The sequence below is a fragment of the Saccostrea cucullata genome, unplaced genomic scaffold (assembly GCF_032062105.1).
Source record: "Saccostrea cucullata isolate Sc308-1 unplaced genomic scaffold, CSIRO_AGI_Scuc_v1 ctg1314, whole genome shotgun sequence".
NCBI lineage: Eukaryota > Metazoa > Mollusca > Bivalvia > Ostreida > Ostreidae > Saccostrea > Saccostrea cuccullata.
The window spans coordinates 57,073-73,062 of NW_026926557.1; the positions used below are offsets into that span (position 1 = coordinate 57,073).

General features: G+C 32.3%; 1 protein-coding gene across 1 annotated transcript; it reads left to right on the forward strand.

Annotated features, from left to right (window-relative positions):
* The first annotated feature begins 323 nt into the window (after positions 1–323).
* Positions 324–11,985, forward strand: LOC134272048 (uncharacterized). Its single transcript, XM_062754283.1, has 9 exons — positions 324–390; positions 3,033–3,228; positions 3,323–3,430; positions 3,526–3,607; positions 4,692–4,852; positions 5,918–5,980; positions 7,270–7,335; positions 9,587–9,640; positions 10,589–11,985. The coding sequence occupies exons 1-9, from the start codon at positions 337–339 to the stop codon at positions 11,983–11,985; spliced, it is 2,181 nt and encodes a 726-aa protein (XP_062610267.1). The 5' UTR covers positions 324–336.
* Positions 11,986–15,990: the final 4,005 nt, after the last annotated feature.

Here is a 15,990-nt window from a genome sequence, read left to right on the forward strand (position 1 = left end):
GCTATCATTGAATCCTGTTTTGGCTTACGTTTTATACCAATTGCAGGGGCCTCGATTTTATATTGACTTTAGAATCCTCTGTCTACCAGATCAATATATAGTAGACACATCAGGGTAGTCGGGCGTCAGGGGATGTTTACATTTTCTAGGCACCTGATCGATGCTCTAGAATTTTCCAGGATCTGTTCTATGTTTTGTCTTAGGCTTCTGTGGAATTTATCATCTTCACGTTTTTCATTTAGCATAAGCTGTTTACACCAAGAAATAATGAAAAATTATATTTGAAATAAAAACGATCTAATAATATGTTTCAGGGGGTACAGTTGCTGCGTTGATATGGCTTTGTTAAAAGTTACGGTGTTGGTCATGGTACTACTCGCCATCACAACGGTAATCGTTCTAATTTTTTATTTATTGAATTTGTGCATCACTTTTTAATTTTGTTTCTGGATATCTGCATTGATTATCAACTTCTAGCTATTTGAAATGTCAAAATACAGTTAATATACCGAAAGACATTTCCCTAGCTAGCTCAAATTTAGCGAAGTAGTCATCGATCCTATGCAGTCTTTTTATGTATTTTCTTCCGATGTTTATCCAATACAAAATATTTATTCTAATGCCCTGTTCACACGACGAGTAAATAAATTAATGCGAAGTAAACTAATGCGAATCAAAGTAATGCGAATTAAATTCCGTTCACACGACAGCTAATTCAAAGTAAACTAATGCGAATTAATGCCCTATTCACACGGAGAGTTTAATTTGAATTAAACGTAAAGTTACTGCGAATTAGCTTCGCTTAACGTTCATACGGAGAATTTAATGCGAATTATTTTAATTCGAATTAGTTTACTGCGCATTAAATCACTTCGCATTAGCTCCGTTTGAACGCTAAGCGAAGCTAATTCGAATTAAATTTTGAGGCATGCGTAATGGCAAAAATAGGTCAAATGCAACATGTCCGTGGTCAGCTTGAAGTAATTGTGCTATTTTTGCGTGAAAAACTAAGGTAAATTGTGTTAATCACAAAATATGTGTGTACAGACACTGTAACACTATGTCAAATGCATCTGCTCCTGCATAAGGTGACGTGATTTGCAAATGACGTCATAATAGCCTTACTGACGCCTGGCCGTAGAAGTAGAATTTAATTCGTATTAGTTTACTTTGCATTAGCTGTCGTGTGAACACAATTTAATTCGCATTATTTTGATTCGCATTAATTTACTTCGCATTTTAATTTACTGCGAATTAAACTCGTCGTGTGAACAGGGCATACAATTCTACTTCTACGGCCAGGCGTCAGTAAGGCTATTTTGACGTCATTTACAAATCACGTCACTTTATGCAGGAGCAGATGCATTTGACATAATGTTACAGTGTCTTTACACAACACAATTTTCTTTAGTTTTCACTCAAAAATAGCACAAATACTTCAATTTGATCATGGGAATGAGGCATTTGACCTAATTTTTTTGCCATTACGCATGCCTTAAAATTTAATTCGAATTAGCTTCGCTTAGCGTTCAAACGGAGCTAATGCGAAGTTATTTAATGCGCAGTAAATTAATTCGAATTAAACTAATTCGCATAAAATTCTCCGTGTGAACGCTAAGCGAAGCTAATTCGCAGTAACTTTACGTTTAATTCGAATTAAACTCTCCGTGTGAACAGGGCATAAAGTTTGTTTTTGCTATTTCGGGGCTGTAATTCGAAAGTGAGAGTAGACGTTAATACGAACTCTAACTCTTGATTCCCGCCTACATTTTGCACTCATTAAATTCAATATTAATGGCAATTTGGCCATTAAATCTTTGTTTAATACAAAGAACAGTTCTATGGTAATTGATTAATCATTTTAATTCCAGCGCTAGATAGTAAATAATCATTAATTCCAGTTCTTGAAAAAAGGAGGGTAGACGATATTTTCTAGTGAAATCGAACTTTCAAGGATCACCATATTTTGAAATAGCTTTAAATATGATAAAATGTATCTCATATGTTTTCTTATGTTCTACGCAAATAAATAAAACATATATTAATTAATATAATACAATTATTTAGCTGTAAATAGCTTTAAAATTGGTGAAAAATCAGCATTTTTTTCGTTTTTTGTTTATAAACATATGTTCCCCCCGTGAAACACAAAAAGTTCTGGCATAAATTTGTAAATTGACAGTTCATATTACCTGTAAAAAGGAATTTTTGTTTCACGGGGGGGGGGGGGGGGGGGGGAGATGTTTTAAAAATATTTTTCGTTTTCCGTTGAATTCTATAGTGAAAAAACACAAGTTTTGCCAAAATTATAGAGTTATATCTCTTTGGTTGCCCAAAAAAAAGTAACGTTTTATGAAAATTCATATAATTATCTATAAAAAATTTGAAAATCATTCTTATATGTTAACTTTTGAAAATTGACTTAGAGGTAGGCGGGAGAACAATACTATCGTTCGTGGTTCAGTATGCGAGTGAAATAATGGACATCATGATCATCATATGTCAAGTGTATTCTAAGTCAAGTGTATTCTGGTGGAGATATTATGAAGTCCGCATGGTTTAAGCGCTTAGGTGATTATTTGTAAAATTTATAAAATTTTAGATATGACTACACTGTATGGATGTCAACTTATAAATTCAAAGGATTCACGGCGGGTTTAATTGGTCAGCAAAGTATGCATACTTCCCAAGGGTCCCGATCCCATATCTGGGTCCTTGTTTATTAGTCATCATCTCAATTTTCACTAATTATTTATTAGTTTATATGACAATGTAAAAGGTTCAATGAGACAAATTCATGAAATTGTTTTTCATATGAACAAGCATTATTATCTCAACTTGACTTAAGTTTATAGATAGCTTGTAATAACTCTGTAATATTTCCTTTCGATGTTGTATTCCAAAACATAGTATCGATATAAATTGGAAAAGAATTAGTTTGCAAAAACATTAACCTCAAATCAAGGGTCACATTTGTTCCTTTTTATTTTCATTTTTACATATGTTTACTTAATCTTTATCTTAATTTCTAGACCGTGGACTCGTTAGGATACAATTTTCCTGTACGGTCGACAAAAAGATGTCCAATGAATGCCAAGGAATGGTCTGACGCTTCTGTAAGGATGCACTGCAACAATACAAGCGGGTATCACTGTGTTCCCGATAAGAATTTTTCATCTCTAATCGAGTTTTGTTACCCACGTGGAAGACGTATTCCTTTTCAAAAAGGTATTGTTTTAATTCCAAAGACAACTGTGCCATTTATTTGACAAATTTAAAAAATTTGTACAACATTACGCTGTTTTTTTTTGTACTTTTTAAGGAAATTGTTTGGAACTTGCCTACACCGGAATTCTAAATCACGTCAAGTGCGGTCATTTCAGCTATGGTTGTCCTGAAATGGATTATTTCAGCAATGAAATATATCAGTGTAAGTCAGAATAGTGTAAACCATTAAAAACGAAATTATTAACTCATACCTCTTCAAATAAATTTGACATTTCTTTTCAACTCCTAATTTTACAGATCCAGCATGTCTAAGACTTGCGGAAAATTGTTTTACAGCGGATCTGAGTTGTTTGAAAAAGCAATATTTCATTCAAATACAGTGAGTACTATATATGTAATATGGGGTAAACAATGTTTTAAAGGTCAATGTCTTTTCAAACAATAAGAATTAGGAGCTAATAAAAGACACAGATTACATCAAAGATGGGACCAGGTGCCACAAAGGAATACACTGTACTAGTAAGCTTAACAAATCATTTGACTTGATAAACTCCTAACTTCATCCCAATTCTCAAAAATCTAAAGGAAACTAATTTCATATTGTTGAAGATTTTTTTGTTTATAAATAGACGATTTTATGATTTTAAAGGGCAGTGTTAAATACCATATAACATTCCCCATTTGTAAATTAAAATTGTTGATATTTATTACTTAATTTGTTTGACCGTTTGATAATTACTTTGCAGTTTGTGAAGATCATGTCTTCCAACAACCTGTTGGAATTCTAAAGGGTTCAATTCCACCCGTTAATGGACTCTTGTGAGAAGTACTGAATTTTACAGTTGGCGGTTTACTTTGACATTTAAACTTGTATCAATTGTAACTTTCATTCATACGTCGTTTAGAAATATTCAAGTGAACATGAAATGAACAAAATACCTCATATTTGACACACCTGTTTATTATTCGGATATACTAGTATTACTAGAATATATATATATATATATATATATATATATATATATATATATATATATATATATATATATATATATATATATATATATATATATATAAAACATAAAAAAAGTGCGGTAAATGCGATTTCATCTTCAATGCACTTATGTAGCAATACACCTTTACACCAGAATATGGGCTCCGTATTCCCCAGTTGATTCAATGCGAAAGATTATGCTCAACATATGAGCAGTTTCTGAATCGAAGCAAACTTTTGATACGCAAACTTGATGAAAGATTTAATATAGCAACAGTCTTAAGCTTGTGTGATCGATCGACACGTATAGGTTACTATGGCACCAATTCCCATATCTGATGCTTTTGAATGTCCGTGTTTGTTTGCTCTATGTATTTTTTTTCTATTTTTTAATGTCTAATGTTTATTTCTTTATGAAAAGCATTTTTACCATCTAGATCATATAAGTTATGGCATGTTGTACTTCTAGAATGGAAAAGAAAGAACCAAATTGTACACATAAAACAGAGCAGTTAACCAGAGAGGAAAATACCTATGAACCTCTTGTAGGGACAGTTATCGTCCTTTCGGTGTTGCTATTTGCATCTATTTTAGCTCTCATCATACAGGGTCTACGGTATCGACAGAAAGGTACTTGAAGTCATCTGCCTTAATGCAAATTGTTACTTAGAATGGTATATGATTTTGAGCATACTTTGGTGTTAACTTTAGGTTTTCAAGCATTGAAAAGCCAATTGCAAATGTAATATAAACTCAAAAGTCTTTAAATGAGGCTGTTGATATCCTTTTAACATCATATTATCTGTATCCTGTCAGTATCCTTCGTCGGTTCAAACTTGATCTCAAATATGTTTTAAAATATCAAAAACATTGATTGTGTTAATACCACATTCATATGTTGCCGGGTAATTCCACCATTATTTAAACTTTTAAATATCCATTCCTTTTCTTTATCTAATAAGACATAAATATAGTATATAATTAAAACATAATACATGTACACATTAAAAAGACATTTATATATAATTTGCAATGCTACAGTTAATAAAATTGATAAACCTTACACCTGAATTACTGATTTTATTTTTAGAATTAATATTTGTATCTGGTAAGAATTGTTGATTTAAGGAGAAAAAAATATTCAGAATTTTCTACTTCTAATTCATTCACATTGCTAAGGCACTTTAAATAACTTGTATGCTAAAAATAACAGGTGGTAAATTTAGTTTTTCTTGAAAATATTTTGAAATATTTGCTCATTAGTTTTATAAACTAAAAAAAATGTTTTTTGCAGAGCAAACTTACAAGGAAAATGATCAAACTAAGGTCCCCTTAATAGGTATGTGTCTAACGATTGGTATTTCTATTTAATGAAAACGAAGCATCACAAACAAGACAAAACAAACAGGATAATCAAAGACACAGAAATCAATTCCTCAAAATTTTATTATTTACGTGAACAGTATACATAATTTTTTAATTAGGAAGTATAATTATGGCAACAAATATGGAATTGTAGTGTTTAGACATGTTCATTAAATGTTCAGATTGTAACCTTGCTTTTTTGTGCAGGAGTTTCGATGCATTTCTGTGTACATCCGTTATAGGACTTATCACGAATTTTGGTCGCAAAAATTTAAAAAATAATATCCCAAATTACAAACAAAAATTAAAACAAGTGTGATGTTTTTGCAGTTGCAGAAAATAATCTAGGAACTGAAGGGTCCAAGGGTGATGTTGTATCTGAAAGATCTCCAAGTTGGTGGAACAACCCAATTATTTCATATTTGGGAAACCATTTCTCGTTGTGATTAAATTGAGGCTAATTTATCTAGTCATACTAATCTGCTCTATTCACAGCTAAGTTTACAATACGATAAAACTATCGTATGCAATAATATTGTAACAGGATAAAAGAAATGTTTAAAAATTCTCAGAAAAAGGGAGTTTGGATAAGTTGAATGGTGATAAGATGCTATGCAGAAACATCAACATGTCTATTTCAACATGTTTGCAAAGCAAATTATGTTTTGGTGGTTTCAATCACTAATATTCAAACGCATCATCAATTGAAATAAAATTGTTGATTTGAACATATTCTATTGTAATATAATTACAATGGAATTGAGCACAAGTTCTGAAAACTTATAAACGCCCTCTCCCTATACATATAAATTACACATTGATATTGTCACAGTTGAACATGCTATATAAAGTATTCAGTATTTGCAAAAGTAAACAATTTGATGCATTTTGCATATATGTATAAATATATAAAAGTTGAAAAAATTCACATATTATTATTGGTACAGTAATTAACAAGGAAATCTACCAGAATGCTTAATAAATGTTTGAACAAAAGAAAAGAGACGTTCATTCTCAGCAGCATTCAGTGAATCAGCCCCCCATAATAAGACATGTGTATCTAGTATGTGGATTTTGTCAAATTGTAAAAATTTATGTAAAAATTCATTTCTGGCGTTCGCATACTTTGGACAAACGAAAAAATAATGATATGTGTCCTCAACTTTACCGCACGTGCATAAGGGACTTGATATTAAATTGCATCTATAAAGGTCGTTATTTAATACACAATTATGTCGTAGTCTGGTTTGAAGAACATTTAGTCTTCTGTTGCCGTAATCAAAGTAAGAAGGTGGGGCAGATCTAGATTTTTTATTACTAATTTTGGATTTGAATTTCGACATTGACTGTAAATTTCGAGTTTCAAGTGGAATGGAGTTCCATTCGTTAACTACAGTAGGAATAAACGTAGACTTATAAGTTTGTAATCGACACTTTGGAATATCATAATTTTGAGAATTTCTTGTCGAGTAGATAGATGTGTTACGGCGCATATTTGGGAGTATGTCCATTAAGTATTCTGGCACTAAATTATTATGAAGTTTGAACATTGTTTTTAATCTAGCTTCTTGTCTTCTACAACTAAGCGGTTCCCATCCCGTTTCAAAATAAAGTGAATCTTTAGAAGCTACAATAAAATTGTTAGAGACTTAATTCTGCTATCGCTTCTATCTTTATCACAGAACGCCCTGCTCCATTTGTGACAAAAGAATGTGGAAGTCAAACCGATGATGAAATGAAAACATTTGGTGAGAATTCCTAGTAAAAAGACACAAGAGATATTATTAATTTCGTTTTTTTTTTGTTAACTAATATACATGCAGAAGTCACAGAGAATCCAGATGGTCATTGAAATGCAATTTTCTTGATTCATTTGCAGAATTCCATGTTTATATACCAAGAAATAATGAAAAATTACTTTTGAAATAAAAATGATATATTAATATGTTTCAGAGGTACAGTTGTTGCGTTGATTTAAGTAGAGAAAAAAAATTCAGAATTTTCTACTGCTAATTCATTCTCATTGCTAGGGCGCGTTCAATAACCTGTATGCTAAAAATAATAGGTAAATTTAGTTTTCATTGAAAATATAATGAATATTTGCTCATAAGATTTATAAAGTGAAAAAAAAACTGTTTTTCTTGCAGAACAAACTTACAAGGAAAACGATCAAACAAACTTTTCCCTAATACTGTAAACCAAGTATTATACGCGTGCGATAAATATCCGCGAGTTCCGCGAGTAACCTCTGCTCGCGGATATTTATCGTCGCGAACCAGTTGTTCATTATATTCCCATATCATGATTTATTTACAGTTATTTGCCCTTTTTTCAATACCGATCCCGACGGTTCAACAAGTAATCACGGAAGAAATTAACTCTTAGTGTACAAGAAGCAGTTGAAATTTAATCAGAAACATTCAGAAAAAATAAAAGCAAATGGCAAATCTAAAATTATTTGTCTAAAAATGATTAAAATGTCAATAATCATTTCAGCTTGTGTTATTATTGTTCATTTATTGTTACAGACGAGTCAGATATAGCCTGGTTAATTAAGACTAATTATGGCCCAGTTCTGCTCTGTCCCAACCATTTATAATAATTGCCCCCCTTGGCTATGTAGATCTTAAAAAGCGTCGATTACCCAATTAGTTTGAGGCACTTTTACAATTCGAGAGTTTTAAATGAATTTTAATCTAGATTTTTTCCCGAAGCGTTTTGAAAAAAAAACTCATGGTAAACATTTTACCCACTTTAGGGGCGGATATAAGATTTTTAATGGACCCAATGCACAGAATGTATTGAATAATGCGTAAGCAGACCTCACGCTTCCATTTTACCTAGTTTATGGACGGATATGATATTTTAATTTGATTCAAAAATACTCGTGGAAATAAAAAAAAATGTGACCACTCGTTCGCGGAAATAAATCGTCGCGGATTAATTCTCTATCGGTCAGTCGCGAATAAAAAATGACGCGTATAATAATTGGTTTACAGTAGGTATGTGTCTGACGTTTGGGTTTTTTTCGATGAAAACAAAATATCACAAAAAAGACATAACAAACAGAAGAATCACAGATACAAAAGCCAATTCCTTCATATTGTATTATTTACATGAACGATATTAAATAAACATCATATTTAATTAGGAAGTATTGCAACGAATATAGAATTTCAGTGTTTAGACATAACGTTAAATGAACAATTTGTAACCTTGTTATTTGTGCAGGAGTTTATTTCTATGCATTTTGTGTACATCTGTTAGGACCTATATCGAATTTTAGTCGCACAAAGGTAAAAAAATGCCCACATTACAAGACTTTATTCAAACAAAAGATAATCCCGTGTTCATGTTTTGTTGTTGCAGACAATAATCCAGAAACTGAAGGGTCTAACGGCGAAGTTATATCTGAAAGACCTGCAGGTTAGTAGAATAACCCAATTCTATCATAATTTTAAAAAATCATATTTCTTGTGACTAAAATTGAGGCTAATTTATCTTGTCATAGTAATCCGCTAGATGCTCTGTTCACAACTATGCTTAGAATTAGATTAAACTACCGTATGCAATAAAACAATTAAAATAAAATAAAATTAAGAATTTTTTTCTGGTCATTTTTAAAAATGTTTTTTGGGTTTTTAATGGGTTTTGAATAAGTTGAATGGTGATAAGATGCTATGTAGAAACATTAAAATGTCTATTTGAAACTGTTTGCAAAGCAAATTATGTACTAGTGGTTTCAGTCAAAAGTTTTTAAACCTATAATCAATCAAAATAATTTTTTTTAGGGACGTAGTTTTACAATTGCTTCTGTCTTTATCACAGAAAGCCCTGTTCCATCAATGACAACAGAATGTTGGTTAGAATTACTTGTAAAAAGACAAAAAATTGATGATATTTATGATTAATTACAGTTTTTTGTTAACTTATATGCATGTAGACGTCTCAGAATATAAAAAAGGTAATAGAAATGCCATTTTCTTAATTTATATACAGAATTACATGCAATTGTAACCAAAGAAAGTGAAAACCAGGAAGCAAAAAATTCTGGTAAGACTGAACTTACGTGTTTGTTTGTTTGTTAATGAAGCACATTTTACAACAACTCCTCTAAAAAAATATAACATAAGTACCCTAAGTAAAGATAATTTGTAAAGGAAGCAATTCACTTCATAAGGATACACACTCCCGTCCCAACTCGTTCAACTCTTGTTTTGTAAATTGCGATTTATAAAGAAAGTAAGTAACAATATTTATGTCCATCGTATGGAATGCAATTCTCTCAAAAAACTAATGTCCAAATAGCTATATCTCATTTCCATTCTTATCAATGACCTTGCAGTGTAAGACAGCGCTCCGAGAATTCCATCGGCATCAAAAGCAAAATTTTAACTCACCAGTTTCTGAGACTGTTCCTGTACTACAAGAATGAAAGAATGAAATATTTGGAAATAACGAACAGTATTCAATCTCAAAAGTCCATTAAACAGCCAATAAAGTTTTCAACCCCCTGTCGGGGTGGATGCACCTTACTTTCGCATAAGCTGTTTTGGTCCCTAATGATCAACGACACAAACTACAGACAGACAAAAACACAGAATAGACTAATTTTACGGAACGCCTGGTACCTTATCAATGCAAAGAATAGATTAGAGATTATAAAAAGAAAGGAAATAAATAATAATTAACACTACAACTTTACTTCTAATTCCAATCTCATCAATTAAAATTAATTTATAATTTTTGCGGAATAATTCCACTCCTCTTTGTACTTGTTAAACTCTCATTCTGTCTGGTGTAATTTGATAAAGTAAAATCATGTATAAAATTGAAAAAAATTTGCTTGTGATATCTTAAATTAAATCATACAATCTTGAGTGACCAATTCTTTAAAAACCATTTACATTTCTTTGAAGAATGTCTTTTTCATTTCAAGTTGTTTATTTTAACAAACCTTATTTTCAAACAATAATTTTTTTATAAACATATTTTTGCCAGATAACATTTTGAACATGATTTTAACGGAAATCTCCATAGAAGATGAAGACTTGTTTCAACTTCTGAAAAGGCAGTGCTTAAATGGTGAACAACTGGGATTCAGTTATCTTATTGACGGAAGAGTTAAGACACTGGGCAAAAGAGACCTTTTATTTCAGAGAGACGAAAGTGGATGTACATTATTGCATTACGCAGCCAGAGGGGGATCTATTCCTATACTGGATGAAATATTAAAACTTTATCAAGAAAAAAATGTTGATTTCATGGTTAAATGTTATCAAAGTAAAACAATCTTGGACTACGCTTTGCAATATAACTGTGATGATGAGACTGCTAAATTTATTATTGGAAAACTTGCAAAACCGATGAAAGAAGCAATGAAATTAAAAAGAAATCAAAATACAGAATATCATGATCCAATAGTGGCGAACGTTGCACTATTTGCGCCATTCCATTTGATTGCTTGGAAAGGAAATTTAGAACTTTTAGATACAATAAAAACAGTGTATGACAATGTTACAGCTAAAACTAAAAGTGGGCTTGATATCCTTTCCATTGGTTGCCTTGCACATAAAAATAAATTTTGCAAGCATGTTATAAAAAATGAAAAGGTACTATCAAAATCTGACAAAAGTGGTCAATGGAATGTTTGCCATTATGCGGCGATGTCCGGAAATTTGACAGTTTTAAAACAAATAGAATTAGAGGACCCAGACCAGCTGTCAATATCTTCAAATTCAAAGAAAAAACCATTGCATATTGCTTGTGAATTTGCAAAAATTAATGTTGTCGAATATTTAGTTCATAGATGCCCTAAAGATATGTTCCGGGAAGATAGCTTTGGTTGGAATGCATTACAATTTGCTGTCAAAGGTGGAGATTTTGATCTTTTTATGTTTTTGATAGACCAAAAAATGGATATTAGGACCAGAGCAAAGGATGGGAAAACATTGCTCCATATTGCATGCATTCATAAACAGGATAGAATATGTGAATTCTTGGCTAAAACATATTTTGAAAAGCACAAAGATCTCTTAAATGCAACGACAAACATTAAAAATTGGACTGCAGCGCATTACATCGGAGTGGAGAATAAATTGGATGGCAGGGAAGCAAAAATACTTGATATACTAAAAAAATATATCGTGGATCTCTCTGAGAAAAAAAAAGATGGAGACACAATACTCTCTGCGGTAACAGCAGATGGATACACAATATTTGACATAGCTATTCAACATTTGAATATTAAGTTAATTATCTATATTCTTGAAAGTGAGGAATACATAAGATTAATAGGTATATGTCAGGATACTTTAGAAGGACATCTTCAAAAAGTAAAAAATCCAACTATCAAGGCAGCTCTACAAAAAGCTATTAAAAAACTAAGGTTTGACTAAGTTAATTGTTAAATATCAAGTTTTTATAAAAGGGAATAAAACAATTAAGTAGTTATACCCCTTGCTTGAAAAGTGGAAGGGTGTATAGTAATTGGGATGTCCGTCCGTATATCTGTACGTCTGTCTGTTACGCTTTGGTGTACCTATCTCATCCCCCACTGAATGAAATTGGATGAGATTTAAAGAGAATCTTGAATACATAACGACATTTTGCATCTCCTATTTTACGTACCTCTAGTTTTAATCTATCCTGATCATTCCGCTTTTATTTTCTACAAGTAACCTATGCGTTTGGATAGGTCTCATATTCCTAAAAACTGAAAGAAAGAAGCTTTTGTGAATATTTCGACTTGGTTAGTGTATTGTCGTAATAGCGACATTCTGGCACAAGGGAGATCTGCATGCCTAATGCCCAATTACATAAGCCTGACACATTGTAGCCTCACTGTCTTAGATATAAATAGTTACAATGTATATATCACGGATTATGCAATAAAATTAAATTGCAAACTACTTGTAAAGAGACGATTAAGAAGTTGTTTCGTCTTCCTTAATGTTTGATAATAAAAAGCATAGTGCAAAAATTGCACTTTAAGTAAAGGCGATAAAAGGCCCCAATTTAACATGTAATAAGCTTCGATGTCGATTATTTTCTTTGTTTTATTCAATGTATTTGGTATGAAAAAAAATGAAAAACATGATAAATGCAAATCAACGATGCAGTATGTTACGGTTTGGTGTATTCTTCTTCTTCCAGTTGCCTCCCTCTCTCTATTTACTAGTATATTGTCAGTCTAATTTTCTCTGTAGTCTTGTTAAATAAAGTAAACGCATGATACATAGAAATATTAAAGTTTATTTAAATTAACAAAAAACAAGAAAATGTTTTACTTTAGAAAATAATTATATCTTATTTTTAAAAAGAAAAACAATATATATACATGTATATTCTTGGTTTTTTTTTTCACTTTGAATTGGATTAAGCAGAATTGTTTAATTATGCAAAAAATGATTGAAAATGAAGAGGAACTTGTACTTGCGTACTGTTAGTAAACCTACATTTAACCTTTACTTGTTGCATTGTTCTACTTTAATAACCGTAGATTTGCACCTACCGTTTATCAATGGATAGTGTAAAATTATTAACGGTTATAGGCTGAGTATATGTTTTATGTATATGTCTTATTATAGACCTTATTCATTCTTCTGGAAACATTATTATATACAAATCATTTAATTGAGAAAGACAGCAATTCAAGCTTTAAAAAAGATTTTTTTTAAAGATTTAGTTTGTAAAATCGTAAAACACTTACAGCAATTATTCAATTCTAAGTCTGAAGGATGAATTTAAGATGTGAAAAGGACCGGGAGAGGGGGAAGAGAAATTTGTCAGAAATTCTTGGGATGCAAGTAGAAAAAATATTAATACATTGCATAAATTATAATATAACAGCTGTTATGATGCTACATAGTGAATACAAAATATAAAGGTCAGCCTATTGGCTTTTACAATCGCCACTTGGCTATTTACGTCAACTGGTTACCCAAGTTTAATTTATCAATTGATAAATACAATCATGTATCTCCTCATATATGTAGACTATCTTATAAACATCATTAACGTACAGTTCCCATTTGTCTCCGTCAGTCTTCTACAAAGATTCAAGAACGGTTTCAATACAATTCTTGCCCTGTGATTTTCTAGATTAAAAATTAACCTGTTGTAAAAAAAATTGTGCTTTCTGAATCAAGGAATTCCATGCGGAAAAATCATATGAACCATTTTTCTCACATGCATTTCTTAATGCTATTTGTGACGTCATTAACATATGCATTTTCCCGTATTTTCTTAAAAAGTTGCAGAAGAAACCAGTTTTCAAAAAATATGGTACACAGACCTAACCTTCAAAGATTTTAGGTTTAAATGTACATGTATGTGAATTTGCAATAAATTTTGCACATAATATCCAACAAGAGGCCCATGGGCCACATCGCTCACCTGAAAAGCTTTGACCATTCTGTTCTTTACCAGATTTCCTCCTTGTAATACATAATGCATCCCCACCCTACCCCACTGATCATAATTTAGACATTTTCGAATCTACACAACCCCAGGATCCTTCCATGTGCACAAATTTCAGCTTTTCTGGCCCAGTGGTTCTTGAGCAAAACATTTTCAAAGATTGTTCCTATATATTTCTATGTAAAACTTTGATTCCCCATTGTGGTCCCGCCCTTCCCCCGGGTGTCATGGTTTGAACAATTTAGAATCTACACTATACCAGGATGCTTCCACATATGATTCAGTTTTTTGGGCTCAGTGGTTCTTGAGAAGAAGATTTTCAAAGATTATTCCTATATATTCCCATGTAAAACTTTGATTCCCCATTGTGGCCCCGCCCTTCCCCCGGGTGTCATGATTTGAACAATTTAGAATCTACACTATACCAGGATGCTTCCACATATGATTCAGTTTTTTGGGCTCAGTGGTTCTTGAGAAGAAGATTTTCAAAGATTGTTCCTATATATTTCTATGTAAAACTTTGATTCCCCATAGTGGCCCTGCCCTTTTTTCGGGGGTCATGATTTGAACAATTTAGAATCTACACTATAATAGGATGCTTCCATATAAGTTTCAGCTTTTCTGTCCCAGTGGTTCTTGAGAAGATTTTCAAAGATTGTTCCTATATATTTCTATGTAAAACTTCGATTCCCCATTGTGGCCCCGCCCTTCCCCCGGGTGTCATGATTTGAGGTGTCATGATTTGAACAATTTAGTTTAACACTATACCAGGATGCTTCCACATAAGTTTTAGTTTTTTGGGCTCAGTGGTTCTTGAGAAGAAGATTTTCAAAGATTGTTCCTATATATTTCTATGTAAAACTTCGATTCCCCATTGTGGCCCCGCCCTTACCCCGGGTGTCATGATTTGAACAATTTAGAATCTACACTATACCAGGATGTTTCCATACAAGTTTCAGCTTTTCTGGCCCAGTGGTTCTTAAGAAGAAGATTTTTTAATGACCCCACCCTATTTTTGTCTTTTCTTGATTATCTCCCCTTGTGATGGAACTTGGCCCTTCATTTTAACAATTTTAATTTCCCTTCACCCAAGGATGCTTTGTATTAAGTTTGGTCAAAATTGGCCCAGTGGTTCTTGAGAAGAAGTCGAAAATATGAAAAGTTTACAGACGGATGGACGGACGACGGACAAAATGTGATCATAAAAGCTCATTTGAACCTTCGGCTCAGGTGAGCTAAAACTAAAGCGGGCGACGGCTGTGGCCACTGTTTTATAAACTTAAGGTAAAATACCCTTAAAAATGTCATTTTGAGGCTTTTTGTTTAAAATAGAGAAATGCATCAAATTAATGACATTGCATTTCCGGAACTGTACTACTTTATGCTATTATGTATTTTTCCCTGATCTTTCACTGTCATATAAACTCAACTAATATTGAAGCAAGTTTCAAACCTTTTATATACCTTCTTCTTTGACACCAAAGGTACAGAAACCAACTCATTGGGTCATTTGGCTTCTTACAGTAGTTGGCCATGAATGAGTTCTCAAAATGGCGGCGTCGTCGATGTAAACAAACTTCGTCAGCTAAAATACATGTTAATTTTTTGTTAAATTTATGAACAGACTTACCTTCTTTGCTAAGTATTTCGTATTTTGTCCCCTTGCATGTATTACACAATGGATTCGGGCATTCAGGCTCTGAGTGTAGTGAAGAGGTAGAGCTGTCCATATTTCTTGTACTACACGTTTTAAATCATCAGCGTTTTTAATTTCCCCCTAAAACGTTTGCACTCGGATTTTTGAATGTTTTTCCAGACTGAAATCTGGGGAGGCCATGGCAGAGTATTTGCATTACTGTTGTCAACATTTCATACATTGGCCCTAGCAGATACAGACCTGGGGGCCATAAAACTGGTTTATGCAAGCTATTCCCACTTTTTGAAAATCAGGCAGAAAAAGGTGAAATTTCACGAGGGAGTAG